This window comes from Camelus dromedarius, chromosome 27 (assembly GCF_036321535.1).
Source record: "Camelus dromedarius isolate mCamDro1 chromosome 27, mCamDro1.pat, whole genome shotgun sequence".
Classification (NCBI taxonomy): Eukaryota; Metazoa; Chordata; class Mammalia; order Artiodactyla; family Camelidae; genus Camelus; species Camelus dromedarius.
Window position 1 is genome coordinate 10979040 of NC_087462.1, and position 18263 is coordinate 10997302.

At 51.4% G+C, this 18263-nt stretch overlaps 1 protein-coding gene across 2 annotated transcripts; it reads right to left on the minus strand.

The window, feature by feature from the left end:
- Positions 1-2071: 2071 nt before the first annotated feature.
- TMEM161A (transmembrane protein 161A) lies at positions 2072-13212 on the minus strand. 2 transcript variants are annotated; one of them, XM_031437699.2, is made up of 12 exons: positions 13163-13212; positions 10285-10388; positions 9593-9673; positions 9320-9417; positions 9050-9206; positions 8002-8153; positions 4483-4543; positions 4239-4382; positions 4023-4136; positions 3703-3877; positions 3485-3581; positions 2072-3150 (listed from the first exon to the last, which is right to left on the minus strand). In XM_031437699.2, the coding sequence occupies exons 1-12, from the start codon at positions 13163-13165 to the stop codon at positions 2897-2899; spliced, it is 1440 nt and encodes a 479-aa protein (XP_031293559.1). In that variant the 5' UTR covers positions 13166-13212; the 3' UTR covers positions 2072-2896. The 2 variants fall into 2 exon arrangements, with proteins under 2 accessions (XP_031293559.1, XP_064336124.1); XM_064480054.1 differs by lacking the exon at positions 4239-4382.
- Positions 13213-18263: the final 5051 nt, after the last annotated feature.

An 18263-nucleotide genomic window follows, 5' to 3' on the forward strand; every position in this document is an offset into this window, starting at 1 on the left:
CAGCGCAGGCACTGACCAGCCACATGCAGAAGTCATGGGTGTGCGCCGCGCCATGTGGCGTCTCCTTGCTGCTTTGCGTTGCATCCTTCCATGATCTCTTGTAAGGCTGGGTGTCACTCCGTGATTGCTGGCCATTTATTCTTTCTTCCCCCTTCTCTTAGTCGTTCTGTCTGTTGCAGCCCCAAATACCAGGCCTGGTAGGAGAGGCAAGAAATGTCCTCAAAGAATATGAACAGGAATTTTGTGAGTGTGTTGTGTTGCGCCCTAGAGGACAGGAACTGGTGTGATATGGTGGGCCTTGTGCCCCTCTGGGAAGGGGCAAATCAGGGTTCCCAGACTTGAGTCTACCCTGAGAGACTTTCTCCACGATGGGCAATGCAGGTGGGTGATGCTACTCAGGCTCTTGCTGCAAAAAAAATTTTTTTTTTTGCAGAAAAATTTTAATATGAAGGGAGGCAGGTGGGAATCCTGGAGGGCAGCTGAACTCGTGCATGCTAAGCACGTGCCCTGCCACTTGAGGTATACCCTCCCCCCAACAAAAGGATCTTGCCCACCCCCTTTCATCTTCCATATTTCCCTCTGATGGTGGCTGCACCTTATTTTTCTCATTCTTACATTCTTTTTTAAATTATGAAATGAGTCTATAAAGAGCCTATGTGGTTTAAAGCACGGCAGTGAGAGCCTGGGACCCATCACCGGTGATCCCTGCCTTGGCCATCCCATGTGTGCCCCTCCCCCATCGTGCCTACTATGCTGGTGTCAGTCACCCTCTTGCTTTTTTTCGTTTTTTTAATTGGAGGTACTGGGAGTTGAACCCAGGACCTCATGCATGCTAAGCATGCACTCTACCACTTAGCTATACCCTCCACCTTGCTTTGTTTTTAAATTGTAGTATAGTTGGTTTTCAATGCTTCAGGTGTACAGCAAAGTGATTCAGTTATACATGTTATCTAGATAGAGGTATATTCTTTTTCAGATTCTTTTCCATTCTAGGTTATTACAAGATATTGAATATAGTTCCTTGTGCTCTACAGTAGGTCATTGTTGTTTACCTATTTTATATATAGTGGTGTGTATCTGTTAATCCCAAATTCCTAATTTATCCCTTCCCCTCCTTTCCCCTTTGGTAACTATAAGTTTGTTTTCTATGTCTGTGAGTCTGTTGCTGTTTTGTGAATAAGTTCATTTGTATCATTTTTTTAGATTCCACATATAAGTGATATCATGTGGTATTTGCCTTTCTCTGTCTGACTGACTTCACTTAGTGTGATAATCTCTAGGCCCATCCATGTTGCTGCAAATAGCATTGGTTTATTCTTTTTTATGGCTAAGCAGTATTCCATTGTATAAATATACCACATCTTCTTTATCCAGTCATCTGTCGGTGGACATTTAGGTTGCTTCCATGTCTTGACTATTGTAAATAGTGCTGCTGTGAACATTGGGGTGCATGCATCTTTTCGAATTAGAGTTTTCGTCTTTTCTGGATACATACACCGGAGTGGGATTGCTGGATCATATGGTAACTCTATTTTTAGTTTTGTAAGGAATCCTCTTGCTTTTCTTTATGGTGTTTCTACCTTCCTATGTGCCCCTAAATTACATGGTGTTGAGCTCAGAGAGCGGAGAACATGCACAGCCCTGGCTAAGCAAGCGAAGGGCCAGGTGGCCTGAGGCACCACTGCAGGAGGGGCTGTGCCCTGTGGGGTCAGCACTGTCAGAAAGTCCCTGGTGACTCCTGAGGTGCTGGGGAGATAGAGCAAGGAGACAACACACCATCATCTCTGGTTCCTGAGCCACTAGATGTCACTGTTGTGTCCTTGTTGGGAGCTGGTCTTCATTCTGAAACTTCCCAGAGGTGTGCCTTGGGATGGGGCTTTTGTCACCCAGCCTCAGGCACCTGGAAACTTCTGGTCCCAGGAATTCCCTTATTTGGCATCCCTGGACCAGGCGGTCAGTTGTGGCCCTCTCCCCCTTAATTCCTTACTTCCAGAATGTTCTGCAGCCTCTGTACTTGTACTAGGGTTTTGGACTGGATGCAGCCTGATTCATGAATCATTGAATAAGCCAGTAAGACCTTTAAAATTTACTCAGTTGAATTTTGTTAAACATGTACAGGAGGCTACACACATGTGCACACACACCAGTTTCCCACAGCTGCAGGAAAATGCTGGAGTCAGTAATGACCCCTTATCCTCCCTCCCCTGGGTCACCATGGCCTCAACAGTGTGCCCATTTGCTGTGTGTGACCTTGATATGAAAGCAGTCCCCCTTGACCTGTGGCAGAGAGTGGCAGCCACGGTGGCCCCCTGCCCAGCACCATGGGCTCAACGCCTCCCTCTCCCCTCATTTCTCTTAGTTCTTGCCATTGGTACATTTCATCTCTTCTCCTTTCCTTCTCTCACTTCTTTCTCCCAGGCCTTTGCTTAGGGTCACCCTATGCTCTCCCTCCATTGTTCCCTTCACTCAGCACTGAAGCCCCCGATGACCTCCCATGGCCCCCACCCATTCTGCACCCTTGTGGCGGGACAGCATGCAGGAAGCTGCCTCCCATACCACTTGGATCCAGTTTGTAAAAAGCGGCTTGCTCCTTTATTTGTTCGGAAGAGTCTCCTACCCCCACCCCCCATTCCTGCACTGCAGTCTAACGGGCACGTGCAATCTAGGAACGATGGCTGGCCCTGGGACCTCTGCGGCTGGGCCTGGGGAGTCAGTTTCTCGAGGCAGAAGCTCGGTGTCCAAGGAGGGCCACGGCTCAGGCACTGTGGTGAAGGAGACGGGCCAGCCGGTGCAGCAGAGACTCCCAGGACCGCCTTGCACCTGGGGACACTGAGGGGTGGCCTGCTCCCGCTGGTCCAGGACCAGACCTTGGGGCCGCAGGAGTGTCTGCAGGTAGCTAGGAGCCCACCAAGTGCTGGTGGAAGTACAGGCCGAAGAGGCTGGAGAGCAGTTGGCAGGCGGCGATCCACCAGATGAGGAAGGAGAAGACACCTCGGAGGAAGAGGGGTGTGAGCAGGCTGCCCAGGGCCCCGGCGATCAGGGCCGCCGTCTGCTGGGCCTCGTCCTCTTCGGGGCTGACCAGGCCATCGCTGATTGAGGACGGGGTGGGGGACAGCGAGGGGACCGGGCCCAAGCCCCAGGAGTAGCCGCCTGCGAGAGGAGGGTAGAGGCAGGGATGAGTGGAGGCACTGGCAGAGGCACATACGGGGTTTAGGGACTCCTCCTCCACCGTTTCAGACACTCACCCGCCCTGCCCCAGGCTCCGCCTCCCGCTACCACCCCCACCCCCACCCCAGCGCCCCAGGCTCTGCCCCCACCCCAGGCTCCGCCTCCGACCTCGCCCCATCACCCCACCTCCACACCCCCAACAGCCGGGCTCCCCCGTCACCCATCTATCTCCTGCCCTCCCCTCCATGCACCCACCCAACTCCAACTCCAGACCCCGCCTCAGGCCCCGCCCCACCCCGCCCCGGCCAGTTCTCACCCAGCGTCTTGAGCAGTAGCGTGCAGTTGAGGGTGAGGATGAGCGGCGTTAGGTACTGCAGGCTCACAACCGTCACGTAGCAGTACACCCGCACCACCTAGGAGGCAACAGCCGTGGCTGCAGCCGGGGGCCTTCTGGGCTCCAGGTAACCCCACGCCCGAGGGACCGGGAGCCCCAGCCTCAGCCCCCGGTTTCCTCCCGGGCCCGGGCGCCAGTACCCGCCGCTGGATCTCGCGGGCCTCAATGCGGCCCGCCTCCCTCCTCAGCTGCTCCACGCGGGCCTTGGCCAGGCACAGGTAGGCCTGCAGGTGGGGCCGGGTCACCCCCAGCCGTAGCAGGCACAGCGCCACCAGCACCCAGAGGCGCAGCGAGTCGAAGGCCGAGTCCGACAGCCTGCACGAAAAGGGGTGACAGGACTAGTGAGACCGGTCTCCGCCCCAGGCTCCTCCCCCACGACCACGGCTCCTCCCGTAGTCTAAGACTGCAGTACCAGAGGGGCCCCAGCTGCCCTCTCCTCCCAGATCACTCCCATACGCACAGACAGAAGGACGTGCTCCCAAGGGGCGCCTGGTGCAGAAAGTCCCGTGCAATGGGCTTGGTCCAGAGCCACAGTACAAACAGCGGGGACAGGAAGCTGGTGTGCAGGAGGAACCTGGTGGCAAGGGTGCAGAGGGAGTAGGCTTGGGCATCCACCATTCCCACAGCCCCTCCCCTAGGCTCTCTGAACCCCCACCCACCCGGCCCTCCACCTAACTGCAGCATGGGCCGGTCTTCTGACATGGTCAGCGCATCATGGTGCGTCTGAGCCAGCCGCAGGCCTGGGAAGGTGAGGAAGGCGCCCAGCATGGAGCCCACCACTGCCAGCCCCACGCGGATGGCCAGCTTGGCCAGAGGAAGACTGGGGAAAAGAGAAAGGTCATGGAGCTCGCTGAGGCAGGTCAGCACCCTCCTTGCAGGTCACAGCCAGCTGCTGCTCCCCCTCCCTTCCCAGGACTCACGTCCAGTCCCAGCCCTGTGTCTTCAGAAGTGGATCCAAGTTCTGGGTCATACTGGCCAGGCCTGGGGAAGACACAGAGAAGGCAGTGTCCAGTAGAGCCCTGGGGCCTCAGAGCCTACTCTGTCCCCACTCCCAGACATCCTTTTGCTCCCTAGGTAGGAACATATTAGTGGCAGCCAGGCCCTGTAACAAGCATAAGGACAATTTTGTTCTCCAGTGATGTGCACCTCAGGAGAATGTGCCAGGCAGACACCCTTGACCGGACTGGGGGGACATGGGGGCAGAAGGCACTGAGCCTGAGCTTCCTGTATTATACCAGGAAGCTGGAGGGTCATGAAGGGCTCCAAGGAAGAAAACCAAAGTTCTGGAGAGAATTCTCAGTTCAGGCCCCCAGATTTTCCATAGAGTAAAAGCAAATAAACAAGAGCTCACAACCAAAATCACCAAACACACAAGTAAAGAAATCACCATGAAGGTGGGTCTGTAGGGAAAAAACAAGACAAGTTTAGACCCAAGGACCTCAGAAATTGGCATTATCAGTTCTATGTGAAATGACTGAGGGAAATAAAAGCTGGAATCACAAACGGGCGACATGAGACCACCTCAGGTGACCAGGAGGGTTTGCAAAGAAACCAGTTAAGCTCTTTCAAAGGGAAAATATAACTACTGAAATGATAGGTTGTTAAACAGCATATTAGAAACAGCCAAACCAGATTCCAACCCAGAAAGACAAGAAGATGGGAAAAATGAAGAGAGATTAAGAGATAAGGAGGACAGAATAGAAAGTCCAGTATAAGTCAAGTCAGGGCCCCAAAGGGAGAGAGGAGAGAAAATGAAGGAGAAGAGATATTGGAAGAGAATGATTGAAGAGTCTGCAGAATGGATGATACAGACAAAGTATATCAAGTCAGATAAATACAAAGAAATCCATACCTACACACACTGTGGTTAAACCGCGGAATACCCAAAATAAAGAGATCACAAAGCAGCCAGAAGTTATGACAAATCACCTACAAAGGAAGGACAATTAAGCTGGCAGCCATTGTCAACAACAATAACAGAAGAGAAACAAATAGAAAGGGGAAAGTAAGATGGTAGAAACAAGGCCAAATATGTCAGTGATCACAGTAAATGTAAGCAGATTAAACTTTGAAGTTAAATGACACAGACTGTCAGACCTGATTGAAAATATCTAGATATACATATATTTTAAAGTAGATACACCTGAATATGAGATCACTGTAAGGTTGAAAGTAAAGGGATGTAAAGAAGATATAATAAATACTATTTAAAAGAAAGGTGGTATTTTATATTTGAAAGTTGCTAAGAGAGTAGATCTTGAAAGTTCTCATCACAAGGAAAAAAAAGGAACTATGCGTGATGATGGATATTAACTCAACTTAGTGTGGTGATCATTTTTCAAAATACACAAATATTGAATCATTATGAGGTATATCTGAAACTGATATAATGTTTTATGTCAATTATGTCTCACTTTAAAAAGGAAGGAAGGAAGGAAGCTGAAGAGGCTATATTAATATAAGATAAACTAGACTAAGATGGAAGTATTATGAGAATCAGAAGGGGTCAATATATCAAGAAAAAATGGCTAATTTGCCAGGAAGGTTTAGCAATTTTAAACTTGTAAATACCTTGTCAATTATCCTCAAAATACATAAAGAAAACACTGACAGAACTACCAAGAGAAAGTGAGAGCTCCACCATCCCAGAGGGGAGGTCAACCTTTAAAGACTGATATGTCAGAAATAAAAGTTAGGAAAGACGGAGATTTGAATTTATTGGACACTTAGAGGCAAGGAATATATGTTAATGAAGAACATGTGGAGTACACTTACATGGTCAATTAAGCTATAACAAAGGAGGCAAGATTATACAATGGGGAAAAAACAGCTTCTTCAATAAATGGTGCTGGGAAAACTGCACAACTACATGCAAAACTCAGAGTGGACTACTTTCTCACACCATATACAAAAAATAAACTCAAAATGCATTAAAGACTCAAATGTAACAGGTGAAACCATAAAACTCCTAGAAGAAAACATAGGTGGTATGCTATTCGATACTGGTCTTGGTAGTATTTTTTTGAACATGTATTCTCAGGCAAGGCAAACAAAAGCAAAAATAAACAAATGGGACTACAGCAAACTAAAAAGCTTCTGCACAGCAAAGGAAACTATCAACAAAACAAAAAGGCAGCCTATTGAATGGTAGACGTGGGTAATGAGTGTTTACATTATCTGGTTTTGTAATTTTTATGTGTTTGTGTGTGTGTGTATTCATTACATAATTTAAAAATTGAAAGGTGGGAAGAATTGGTGATGATAAAGCTCAAGTAGTCAGCAGGGCCATGTTGGCCATGGTGAGGATTTTTATCTTTACCCAAAGACCATCAGAGTCTGGTGTCAGGCAGAGAAGTGATGTAATCCAAATTGTTTTTTAAAAGATCATTCAAGAAATAGAGAAAGTCCAAAGAAAAAATATTTACAATTCCTATCACACGCAAAGGCTAAGTACCTTAATATATAAAGGGCTCCTACAAATCAATAAAGGATCAAAAGCCCAGTAGAAAACTGGGCAAAAGAACAAAACTTTTCTGGAAGGGAAATATAAATGGCTCTTCAACATATGAAAAGATGCTCAACCTCACATATTCTCACTCATCAGATCACTCAAGACAAAAATGTCTGAGGAACACATTGGAGACAATGTGGGGAAATAGGCATGTTCATTGATCTCTTCCTAAAAGGCAATTTTGCAGCATTATTAAAATTATAAATGCACTTTCTTGCACAGGGTCACATGCACGGGGCTGTTCTTGTAGCAACATGATTTCTGTGCAACAGCATTTAATAGTGGAAAGACTTAAATAAGTCCATAACTCAAGGCCTGGTTAAATAATCACAGAAAATCTATAAAGTGACATATTGTGTAGCTGTTACAAAATGTAGTATCAAGTTACTGTTACTATGCTACTGTAACATACAAGGGACATAGCATCAAGGGACAGTAATATTTATTGTTTTTAAGGGAAAAAAAACAAGGTGTAAAGCCAGATACACTACTGTTTGATGAGAGTATGGGAATGTGGTGCCCTAGGTTTCCTCTGGGGAGAACCAGTGTGGAAGGGTGATTTTCATTCTGTACCTTCTTGTATTTTACCAATTTTATACCATTTACCTATTTCCTCCCCCACATTAAATTAGAATAGGTAAATATTAAATCACTCTGGCTGCTGGGTAGAAGACAGACTGGAGGGGAACAGAAGTGCCTGTGTGAATTTACAGCTGCAGGCATTCATCAGGGACAGTGAGATGGGGTGTCTCCTGTCCTCAAAGCCCAAGGGGGTTCCCAGGGTGGCAAGCACCCATGGAGACCTCTTGGGCCCCAGGAGTCGCCTTCTCACCTACTGTGTGCAGGTGGAAAAGCCACCTAAACTCCACTCTCACCAGCTTACACGAGAGAGTGAGGGAGGTGATTCCAGGACCCAGACTGCACATACCTGGCTCCAGACCGAGCTCGAGGGTCTCCTCCTGTACCACCTGCACCAGCATGGCCAGGAGTAGGAAGAGGAAGGCAAATGTCAAGCAGACGGAGCGCTCACCCCCCTCCTCCGCACTGAAGTACAGTCGGGTGACCGTCAGGAACACCTTGCTGGGGGCAGCGCTAAGGAGGCCTCCAGTGCCAGTGGTGACCCCTCCCCCATCCACCACCCCACTGCCAGTGATCCCCCAACCCCAGAGCACAAACACTGAAGTTCAGGTTTAGAATCCCAGGGAGCAGGGGAGGGAGCCAGAAGAGTGAGGCTCTGGGCAAGCCCAGGACACAAGGCTCACTGCTTTTGGGGCCTGAGCGAGGCCTCCAGCTGGGCCTCACCACACTGCCTGTGTTCAGTTGGACATGGCCACCAACTCTGTCTCTTCAGGGGGTCAAGCTTCCCTGACCCACTCAGCCTCCTTCACAGCTTGTGAGTTTCCCATTCCTCTGAGAAGCTAAAGATACAAGGCTCTATCTGCAATCCGCCCTGAGAGACCCCTGGGGCAGTGTGGGCTGCAAGGTGGGCTTCCCTTCTTTGCGAGCCCATCCCACAAGGGCGTTTTTCTCTGACTTGGGTCCTCAAATTCACAGTTTTGCCTCTGCTCTCTATGCAACTTAAAAAAATTGCAGAGGGGACCTCTCTTTGCCAGCCCCTACATCTGGGCTGAACTGGTGACTTGCTTTGACCAAGAGAATGGTTAGAGATGGGATGTCACGACTTCAGGCAAAGCCTCAGGAGGCCTGCAGTGCCCCCTCTTTCTTACTGGCCGCTGTGGTGAGGAAACTTGGTCCAGCCTCCTGGAAGGTGGGCCCACCTAAAGCACAGGGAAGGCAAACTCGCTGAGTCCGGCCCAGAAAAACAAATAAAATAGCGACTACTTTACCCCACCGAGTTTTGGGGAGGCTGCGACACAGCAGTCGATCACTGATACACCGATTTAGCGGGGCACAAGAAACCTTGGCTCCAGCCTCCGCACGCTCCCGCCTCCCCAGGCTCCCAGGAGGAAGGATACATAGAGAAGGCGATGGTGAGCAGACACCAGAACACCGCGATGTTGGTCTCCTTGGCCGGGCCCAGCGCATAGTAGTAGGCCTCTGTGAAGAGGTACACGCCGCCCGAGTACACGGCGAAGTCCACAAACCACTGGTACTCCAGGAAGAAGCGCAGGACTGCGGAGAGCACGCAGTCAGCCCTCAATAGCCCGCCCAGGACACCCCCCCCAACCAGCCTCACCAGGGCATGGGCCAACGGAGGCGAGTTGGGGACCCAGTTGAGCTATTACCCAGGGCATCAACGGCTGTGAGGGGGCAGGTCTCCAGCTGGAAGGGGGTGTCCCGGGGCACAGACAACGGCTTCTCCTCACTATAGCCATTGGCCCACCTGGGGGGAGCGGGGTCTATGTCAGAACAGCATCCTCCATTCTCCATTCTCAGCCTGGGGTGTCCCTGATTCTCCAGTGCCCAGAGCAGTACCTGGAAGAGGGCAGGGCAGGCCCTGTGCCCTCGAGACCACTCCTGGAAGGGAGCCGCTCACCTAAGGCTGCAGGTTCACTCACCGCTCCTTCTTGCCTCTGGGCTTCTGCTTCCCCGCCAGGGCCCGAAGCTCTTCCTCGGAAGGGTGCTTGTACCGGAAGAGACTGAGGGGAAAGAAAGACAGGCAGTCAGGAAAGCTAGGGCACAGGGGAATCAAGGCAGTGAACCTCGAAACTTGGGACTGTAGTCAGAGGGAAGGCTGGCCCTGAAAAGCCTGAGGACAGGATGTGTAGGGGCCATCCAAGGCCAGGGTGAAGCCTGGGAGGTGGGCTGGGGGTGGGTTAGGGGAGTGCAGCAGGGGTCCTAGACACCCCTGAATCTGCTGGCTAGCTCTCTCGGTGGAACTGGCACATGCATTGTCCTGGAGAGAGAGTTCACAATTTCCACCAGACTCTCAGAAAGGGCCTGCGACCCGCACCAGGACAAAAAGAGTTTCAGAAACAGATCTACAGCTAGAGTAGGGAGGAAGGGGAGCAGGAGTGGGGGAAGCAGCCACTCTTCTGAGTGTGGAGATGGTCTCACCGGTGTGTACAATCTGTCAAAATAGATCCAACAGGGTAATTCAGATATTGCAGTTTACTGTACATCAGTCATATCTCAATAAAGTTGTTAAAGAAAAAACTCAGCATGCAGGGCGTGAGGTGGGGCCTGGGGGAAGCCAGGGAGCGGGGCACTTGGGGTTCCTCCTACCGCCCAGGGAGGGGGCGTGGCTCACCTCCCATTGCAGAGCAGCCAGCGTGCAAAGGAGCAGTGAGGCGCCAGTCTGTGCATGAGGGTGGCAGTGAGCAGCGTCACTACCAGCTGCACTCCAAGGACAGCCTGGGGGAAGAGATGTGAAGGGCAGTGCCTGCCAGAGGGTCAGAAGCTCATTTCCTCGGAACCCGGGCTATTTATAGAGATGCTGGGGCCAGGTGGGGGAGGGAGGGCCTCCCTGGCTCCAGCTGAGTGTTAGAGAAAGGTCCTGAGGTCAGACCCAGCTGGGAGCCCCAGCAAAGTGCAGGTCCCATCCCACCACCTGGCTGGGGTGTGGGCTAGAGGAGAGCACGTGCTGGAACAGAGACTGGGGTTCACTTTCAGCCTCTGCTAAGGATTTAACATATTAATCTCTTACGAGCCTCAGTTTCCTCATCTGGAAATGGGATGAAAGTGGTCTATTTCTGGCCACTACCTGTTTCAGAATCCTTACACATTTGAGGGGGATGACTTTTTTTAATTAGGAATTTTCTTACCAGTTTCTACTGACAACCTTTGAAACAACAATTCATAACACATTTTCATACACTCATTTTAAAACGTTTTAGAGGAAATGTTTTTGGTAGTCAGTCTGAAGCTGAAAAGTGGGTTTTTCTGCTTGAATGCAGTACATACAGATTTGCTGTCAGTAATTATGTAAAATTACATGCTCCGGAGAGCTGTCTGCTAGTATTACGGTATTATAATTAACAACTAAAATGAAATTTAAAAAAAAAGAACAACTAAAATGAAACTAAGATTACATTAATATAAAAACCAATTATTAAAATTATCCTTTAATCAGGCAAAAATAAGCTAACTTTAATGGGAAAAGCTCTAGTGTGATGGATATTGGGCTAGCACTGTACTTCAGAATGACTGCTGAGAAATCATCATTAAAATCACTAACAGGATATTTTCTCTATGCCTGTGACTTGTAAACTGAGACCAGGAATATTTTTTCAGAAGTGAGTTTGGGGTGCCATCTTTCTGGTCTCTAAATCTCACTAGTCTCCTAGTCCCACTCCTTACCCTCCCCTCCACCCAAGTGCAGACTGGTTAGCAGACATTAAAGACCCTGAGTTGGGTCAGGGTTGGGCCCCTCCAAGCCCAGTGGGCGGGCCCTCTAAGCAGCCCCGCCCTTCCTCCTAGGACCCCCTAGTCTACTTCTCCCCACAGTTCCCAGCACCTCCCATCAACTGCTCTCCAGAGTCTCCCTTGTTTTCCAGACGCCTCTCCCTTGTGACCTATCCCCTGGCAGGGTTTTAACCACCCACCCAGCCCAGCACAACTCCAGCTCAGCGGTACCTGCAACCTGGACCTCTCTGCCAAGCTTGAGAACCATGCCTCCTCCAGGCCCTTCCCAGGAGGCCCGAGCACCTACTCATTACTCCCATGGACACAGCTCTTGGCTCCTCTAGGCAGCCCAGACCTTTCCAGTCTCATAGTAAACGTCCAACTCCACTCCTCAGCCCGCAAGACCCTGCAGGCCTAGCTCAAGACAACCATGCCTCACTGCCCAGCTCTCTCCCACCGCTCCCGTGTCCAGCCATTCAGGTCTCAGAGGCCCTCCCAGACCACCAAGCTCTCCATCACTGACCCTATTACCCTTGGACACCTCCCAGGGAGGAGACTTGTAGTTCAAACTGCAGTGCTAGCACCTAGGAGCGGAAGGACAGAAGGAAGAAGAGGGAAAGAAGAAGGGGGAGAAATAAAGGAAGAAAGAGGGAAGGATGGAAGAAAGGATGAAGGAGGAGGGAAGAAGAGAAGGGAAGGAGGGAAGAAAGGCATGCATCCCTCCACTTAAGTCTCCAGAGGTCTGTCCAGGGATGCTTCTCATGTCCCTGCTCCCAGCAGCTTCTCGTCTTGGGGTCCACGGTATGCAGATCTCCAAAGATCTCTGGAGCCTCCTATCAGCCTATGTCCTTCCTCTGCTCAAAACCCTTCCCTGGATCTATAATCCCAGAATCCAGAATTTTACGCAGTAGGATCAATGCGACCTTCCTCCATCCTGTTCTCGAGATCCCTTCCCCTCACCTCCCACAGGATCTTGCGCCCGGGCCTGGAACGATGTTCTTTCCATTAATGCTCTTACTTCAGGCCCACCTCCAACGCCCTCCTTGGTGATCCCCCACCCCCCGACCCCAGGCAAGGTGAGGCCCCCTTCCCGGCCCCCTCCAGCCTGTCCCTCCCTCTATCCAGTCCGAACCCCTAAGGGCTGGGGACGGGGGTGGGGAGGGTCTCCGCCCTCGCCTCGCACCAGCCAGGCTGAGCTTTAAGAATAAACTCAATGGGTTGGACCCAGAACCGCGTGAGACCTGAGGATTCCAACTGTGCTGTTTCCAGTTCTGGAACCCTCGCCTGCCCTGAAGCCACCCAGATCCCCTCGGCATGGCCCCCCTCCTCTCAAGATTCTCCCTGGTCCTTCGGCACAGCCCAATACCCGTAGGGACACCCAAAGGATCCTGTCAGCTCGGCCCCCGCGTTCCCGCTGGAAGCCATCCCCAGAGTAGGCCGCAGGGGGCCCTAGATCTCCCTCGCGGGGCTCCGAATGTGTTCAGATCCCCAGTCCCCTCCACGGAACGACCCCTCGGCAGGGCCCCAGGCCCCTAGAGGGTCCCCCAGGGACTTGTCAGAAGCCCAGAACGCTCAGAATCTTCCAGTCCCCTTGTACAACGCCGAACCCCCTTATAGATCCCGCAGCGAGACTCTGACCCCAGAGAGGGACACATAGCCCTCAGACCGACCCCGAGACCCTCAGAGCGCTCAGTCCCCATAATGGGACCCTCGTCTCCTCAGTGTCTCCCTGGACCCCCTCCGCGGAACCCCCTGCCCCTCAGGGCTGCGAGTTGCAGGCTCACCATGTTGCTGGAGGGAGCGCTGTGCCCGGACCCAGGGGCATGGAGCGAGGAGCACCTCGCGGAACTAGACCAATCAGAACCCGACTTTGGTCTGACAAGCAGCCGGTCCAACCAATCATCAGGATTGGACCCGGGGCAAATCACGAGGCACAAGGAGCTGCTCACGTTGCATGCCGGAAGTTGTAGTTCGAAGACTCTTGACGAGCTCAGTCCGCGGTTGAGGCGGGACCGTCTCTGGGACTCCTGTGTGGCCACTGTCTCTGAGATTGTCTCCTCTCCTGCGCCTATTTCGCAGGTCTGCGGTGAACACACTAATTCATCCACTCACTGTCTCCCGCTGGAGAGGTCTGAGCGTGGAACTCCCCTGATAAATAACTTTCGGTGGCTCCTACTGACTAGACTTTCAGTTGCTCAGACTGAATTCAGACCCCTTTGCCTAATTTCAGTCTGTCTCCAACACTGTTGTACGCAGTATAGTACAGCTAGCCACCGACCATGGTTTCTAATATCTCCAGGCCTCTGTAACGCCATCTTACATCTTGGAATGCCCCCTTTCCCCCTCCTTCTCTCTCTCTCTCTCTTTCTTTTTCACCTGGCAAAAGTCTTATTCATCTCTATCAGCCAGAACTCTGGTTGCAAGACCCCCCCCCCAAAAAAAAGTCCAACTCAAATAGGCACCAGCAGTAAAGGGAAATTTTTGGCTCATGTAACAGGAAACTGTAAAATCAGTATCAGCTTCAGGCATGGCTGGATCAAGGACAAAAATGTCAACCTCAGGAATCTGATGTTTTCTGTCTTAAGGCTTAGAGGAAAGGGCTTCAAACCTAAGTTTTGCCAGCTATGTTTCTATGGATAATTACGTTTGCTTGATTGTGGACGTATCATGTGGATGCGACTAAAAGTCTGAGAGTCTTTATGGGGCCTGTGAGTGGATCCTGTATAGTTGACTGCCTTGTCTCTGTGGATGTTTTTTTCTTTGTTTATGAGCACATGTAGATGTCTGTTTGCAAGGGATTCACTATTTGTTGACTTTGGTCCTGTGGATTCAGTGTGTCCACTTGAGAGACCGTGGGTCATGAAGGCAGTGAGGATCACTGAGATTTCCCAGGACCTACGCGGCAGTCATGAGATGCCCCTCAGGGCGGTAGCATCCAGATAGGATCCAGGAAAACTGGGATTTGTCAGAGAAGAGGGACCAAGAAAAGGCGGGGGGGGGGGGGGCGTTTGCTGCAGGCCCACTGCATGCCAGGATGGGGGTGCTAATCAAAGTGCTCCCTTCAGCATATCAGGATGCTAGGACAATTTTCACCATTAAATTGATAAAGATACTGAGGCTCTGAGTGGGCCAGATCTCTCCTTCACACCCAGACTTCTACCCTGGGCATAGGATTATGAGTACAGGTGTCACAGCACCCGGGCCACAGGCAGCTCACACACATCCTGGCCCCAGGAGCTCGGCAACTTCCCTCTGCAGCCTCCTTACTGCAAAGAAGGCATCTCCGTCCTCCAGGTGCTTATCCCCAAACTCTGAAGTTGACCTTGAATTCTCTCTCTCATTCCATAACTAATCTGTCAGCCCCTCCTGATGGCTCCATCTTCCAAGTATAACCGTTGTCTCATCCAACCTCACTCCCTTCACAGCCTCTACCCAGTTCAGCCTCCATCATCTCTTACCTGCAGTCCTCTTCTCCCTGGTCTTCTGTGGCTTCCATCCCCTCTTCCCCACCCCACCTCCCACAGTCTGTTTTCCCCTGAACAGCTTGAGGGCAACTGTTAACACTTAAGCCAGACCATGTCCCTCCTCTGCTCCCACCATCCATGGCTCCCACCTCATACAGAGCAAATGCCAAAGTCTCCTCCTGGTCCATGTACTCCATCTTTCATTGTTTGCTCAACATCTCTGTTCTACATTGACTGTTCCTCACTCCCTGTTCTACGTTGCACGTGCTATGTTGTCTGTTCTCCACTGGCCATTCTTCACTGTCTAGTCTCCCTTGGGTGAATTCACATTCTCTGTCCTACACTGGGTATCCCATTTTCCCTGACCCTCATTGGACACTCTATGTCTGTCTACGCTAATGTCCCACATTCTCTGACTACACTGAGGTCCACACTCTGATTTCTCATTGGCTGTTTCACCATCTCTATTTATGGTGCCTAAAAAATGCATCTCTCAGATCTCTGACTTCCATCATCATGTTTGCACCCAGTCCATGCTTCCCATGGTGCTTTCAAACAGTGTCCAAGAGCTCCCGGGACAGAGTACCGCCTCTGATGGTTACGTTGGCCCTGGCCAACATCACCAGGGTGTCCTTAGAAAGACTGGTGGTAGAACACTTCCACAAAGCCTCCTTCTTCCTCTTCCACAGAGGCAGCAGGGCAGAGCTAGAGTCTACACCTAGAGGCATTTCCTGAACCCGGTAGCATGCCCACTGTCCCTAATGGCCCAGGACACCCCAAGCTGTCCACGTATAACAACACACACCACATGTGATACAGCCCTTTTTGGTGTCTCCAGGCTCATAGAGAGACTTAAAACATGGGGTGAACTCCCTGGAATCCAAGAGAGATTTTATTTATTTATATTATTTCCACTTTATTTTCAAATTTTCAGTGGGGAATTCAGAATCCAAAGCACTCTATTGGGTGCCACCTAGTGGCAAATGCTGGAAGTGCAGCCTCCCAGGGATGAAGATGCAGAACCACACCCAATGGCCCTGGGGCCCACCCCAGCCTTTGAAAGCAACCCACGTTTTTATGAACTCCACTCTGGGCACTTAGCCTGTGGGCACTGACTTCAGGGACTGACCCACCTTCTTACCCATCGTTGGAGTGAGATTCAGAGGCTGAAAAGGGGCCCACTCTGGTCATGCCTCTGTTTTCCCCAGAAGACCAGCTGGCTTGGCTTCTCTCTTCCTCTTAAGCCCCTCCCTGGTCCTGTGTCTGGTTGTATGGGGAGCTGTGACTGCAACACTGTGGAAGGCCACCAGGTGGGCAGTTTATCCACCCCATGTGGATGGCCAGGGTCCTTGAGACCTGAGGAAGGGGATCCCCAGAAAGGTAACTGAGATGGAGAAATTTGCACCTGCATGGTGACCATGGTGCATGTGGTGATGGTGCTGCTGTGGCAGGGGCTGCGTGCTTGGCTGGATCCCCAGAGTCCACTGTCATGGGTTGGGGTGGAGATAGTGGCTCACCCCTCCTCTGAGGGTAGGCAGGGACAGAAGAGAGCAGGTGGGGATGATTTAGGACCTGAATCTGAATTGGGTGAGAGAATATTCCAGCCTAACTCAGACACTCCACAGATTTCACCCCACACCCTCTGCATTCTCTGCTGCCTTCCCTGTGCAAGAGGGGTAGCAAGATGCCAATGACACCTTCTCCCCTTCACCCCACATCCCAGCCATCTGCGGGTCTGGTGCCTCTCCCTCCAAACACACCATGGGGTGTCCCTCCATCACCCCTCAGCCTCCTGCCTCTTTTTCCTCTGGACCTCAGTTCCACCCCACTGCCATAGAAGTCCCAGGGAGGGTGGCTTTTACAAACTTTCATCATGCCATGTCCCTCCCCTGAAAACTGGAGCTCCAGAACCCCAACTTCACTGGGGATGAAAGTGTCGAAGACTGGGAAGCTCAGAGGACAAACCCCAGCCTGGGTCTGGCATGTGAATGGTGCTATGTATATGGCCACTCAAGCAAATGCTCTCACTTCACCAAAAAGTCCTATCACTTTACACATGTTCCCTTCTCTCCTTGCCCCTCTAGGGAGTCCATCCAAATTCCTGGCTAGGGAGGGGGAGTACAGGAGAAAGGGAGGTGACTGATTTTGAAGCCTCTTATGCACATGTTTGCCTCTGTATCCACATCTAGGTCTGTGTGCCCTAAGGGTAAAATCCAAGGCATTGGAAAAAATCCAATTCCTTGCAAAAAGCCTTGGAAAAAGCCCCTCTGAGGAGCGCTGGGGTGACAATAGGGGACAAGTCTTGAAATTATTGGTCAAGCTGACTTATTCACCCCAAGCCAAACTGGACCAATCAGCTTTGGATCTTGGTAGAATGATGGGGAGAAGGGAGGGGACACACAAACCTTAGAAACACTGATACTAACACCGTATTTTTTTTTTTCACATTCCTGTCCAAATCAGTGATCTCCACTAAGCAAACCCTTTGAGAATTGTCAGAGCTGTTTCTCAGTGTGGGGCAGTGCAGAGGGCTTCCTGGAGGAGGGAACATGGAGCTGGGCCTTGGAGGGTAGGAAGCAGTCTAAAAAGGAGGCCAGTTGGGAGTTGTGGGAGGTGGCCCAGGAGGAAGGACCAGCACAGCCCTAGCTTGGAACAGTAAGTATTTCTAGGGGCCTCAGGGCAGAGGACAGAGTGGGTGGGGGCAGCCAAGGAGTTCCAGAAGGTCAGGGGTCAGATCCAAGCGCTATAAAGATTCCACTGAGACCTGGGAGGTAGCTGGAGGGGAGGAACAGATGGAGCAACATTTGGCACCTGGACCCCCAAGTCTGCCCTCACACAGGACAGGCCAAAGTGGAGGGAGTTTGCATCACGTGGAAGTGGGTGGATAAATGTCTGGGTCTCTCTTCCCTCCAGTGGAATGAAATTGTTAGGTCCAGAGATCAAGGGATCTGCCCATTTTAAGGATGAACAGTGTAGTGGCTGTTCCTTCACGCATACTGCTCAACTGTTTTTCCCTTGTTCACGTTTCTTAACTGCTTCTTGCTACAAGCAATTGTGACCTAGCCTGGGGCTTCCCCCGAGTCCTCCACTGGACACCTCCAGGAGTCGGAGGGTAAATAGTCCAGCTTCTTGCCCCTGTGGTGGAACCACTCTAGGTGCACACTCTCAGTGGTCCCCTAGGGCCCCCAGCGGGCTGAGCACCCACTGTCCACGGTGTCACCTGCTTGGTGTCACCTGCTCCTTGGGCTCCCTGCAGGGTTCCTCCCCTTAAGTCCCGGCCCCCACACCCCTACCAGCACTCCCAAGTCTTCTCAGGGTCAGATTCTGGAGGAGGTACCCCAAACCAAAAAAAGGCAAGATTGAGGCTCCTGGGGAAGAGATGAGAAGACCCAGGCAGGAGCGTGGCTCTGAGCCCCGACAG

Coding starts and splice junctions, on each gene's coding strand:
- TMEM161A (XM_031437699.2), bottom strand. Junction 9,418..9,592: donor CCCAGAGGCAAGAAGGAGCG/GTGAGTGAACCT, acceptor CGCTCCCCCCAG/GTGGGCCAATGGCTATAGTG. Junction 4,383..4,482: donor ACACAGGGCTGGGACTGGAC/GTGAGTCCTGGG, acceptor TCTTTTCCCCAG/TCTTCCTCTGGCCAAGCTGG.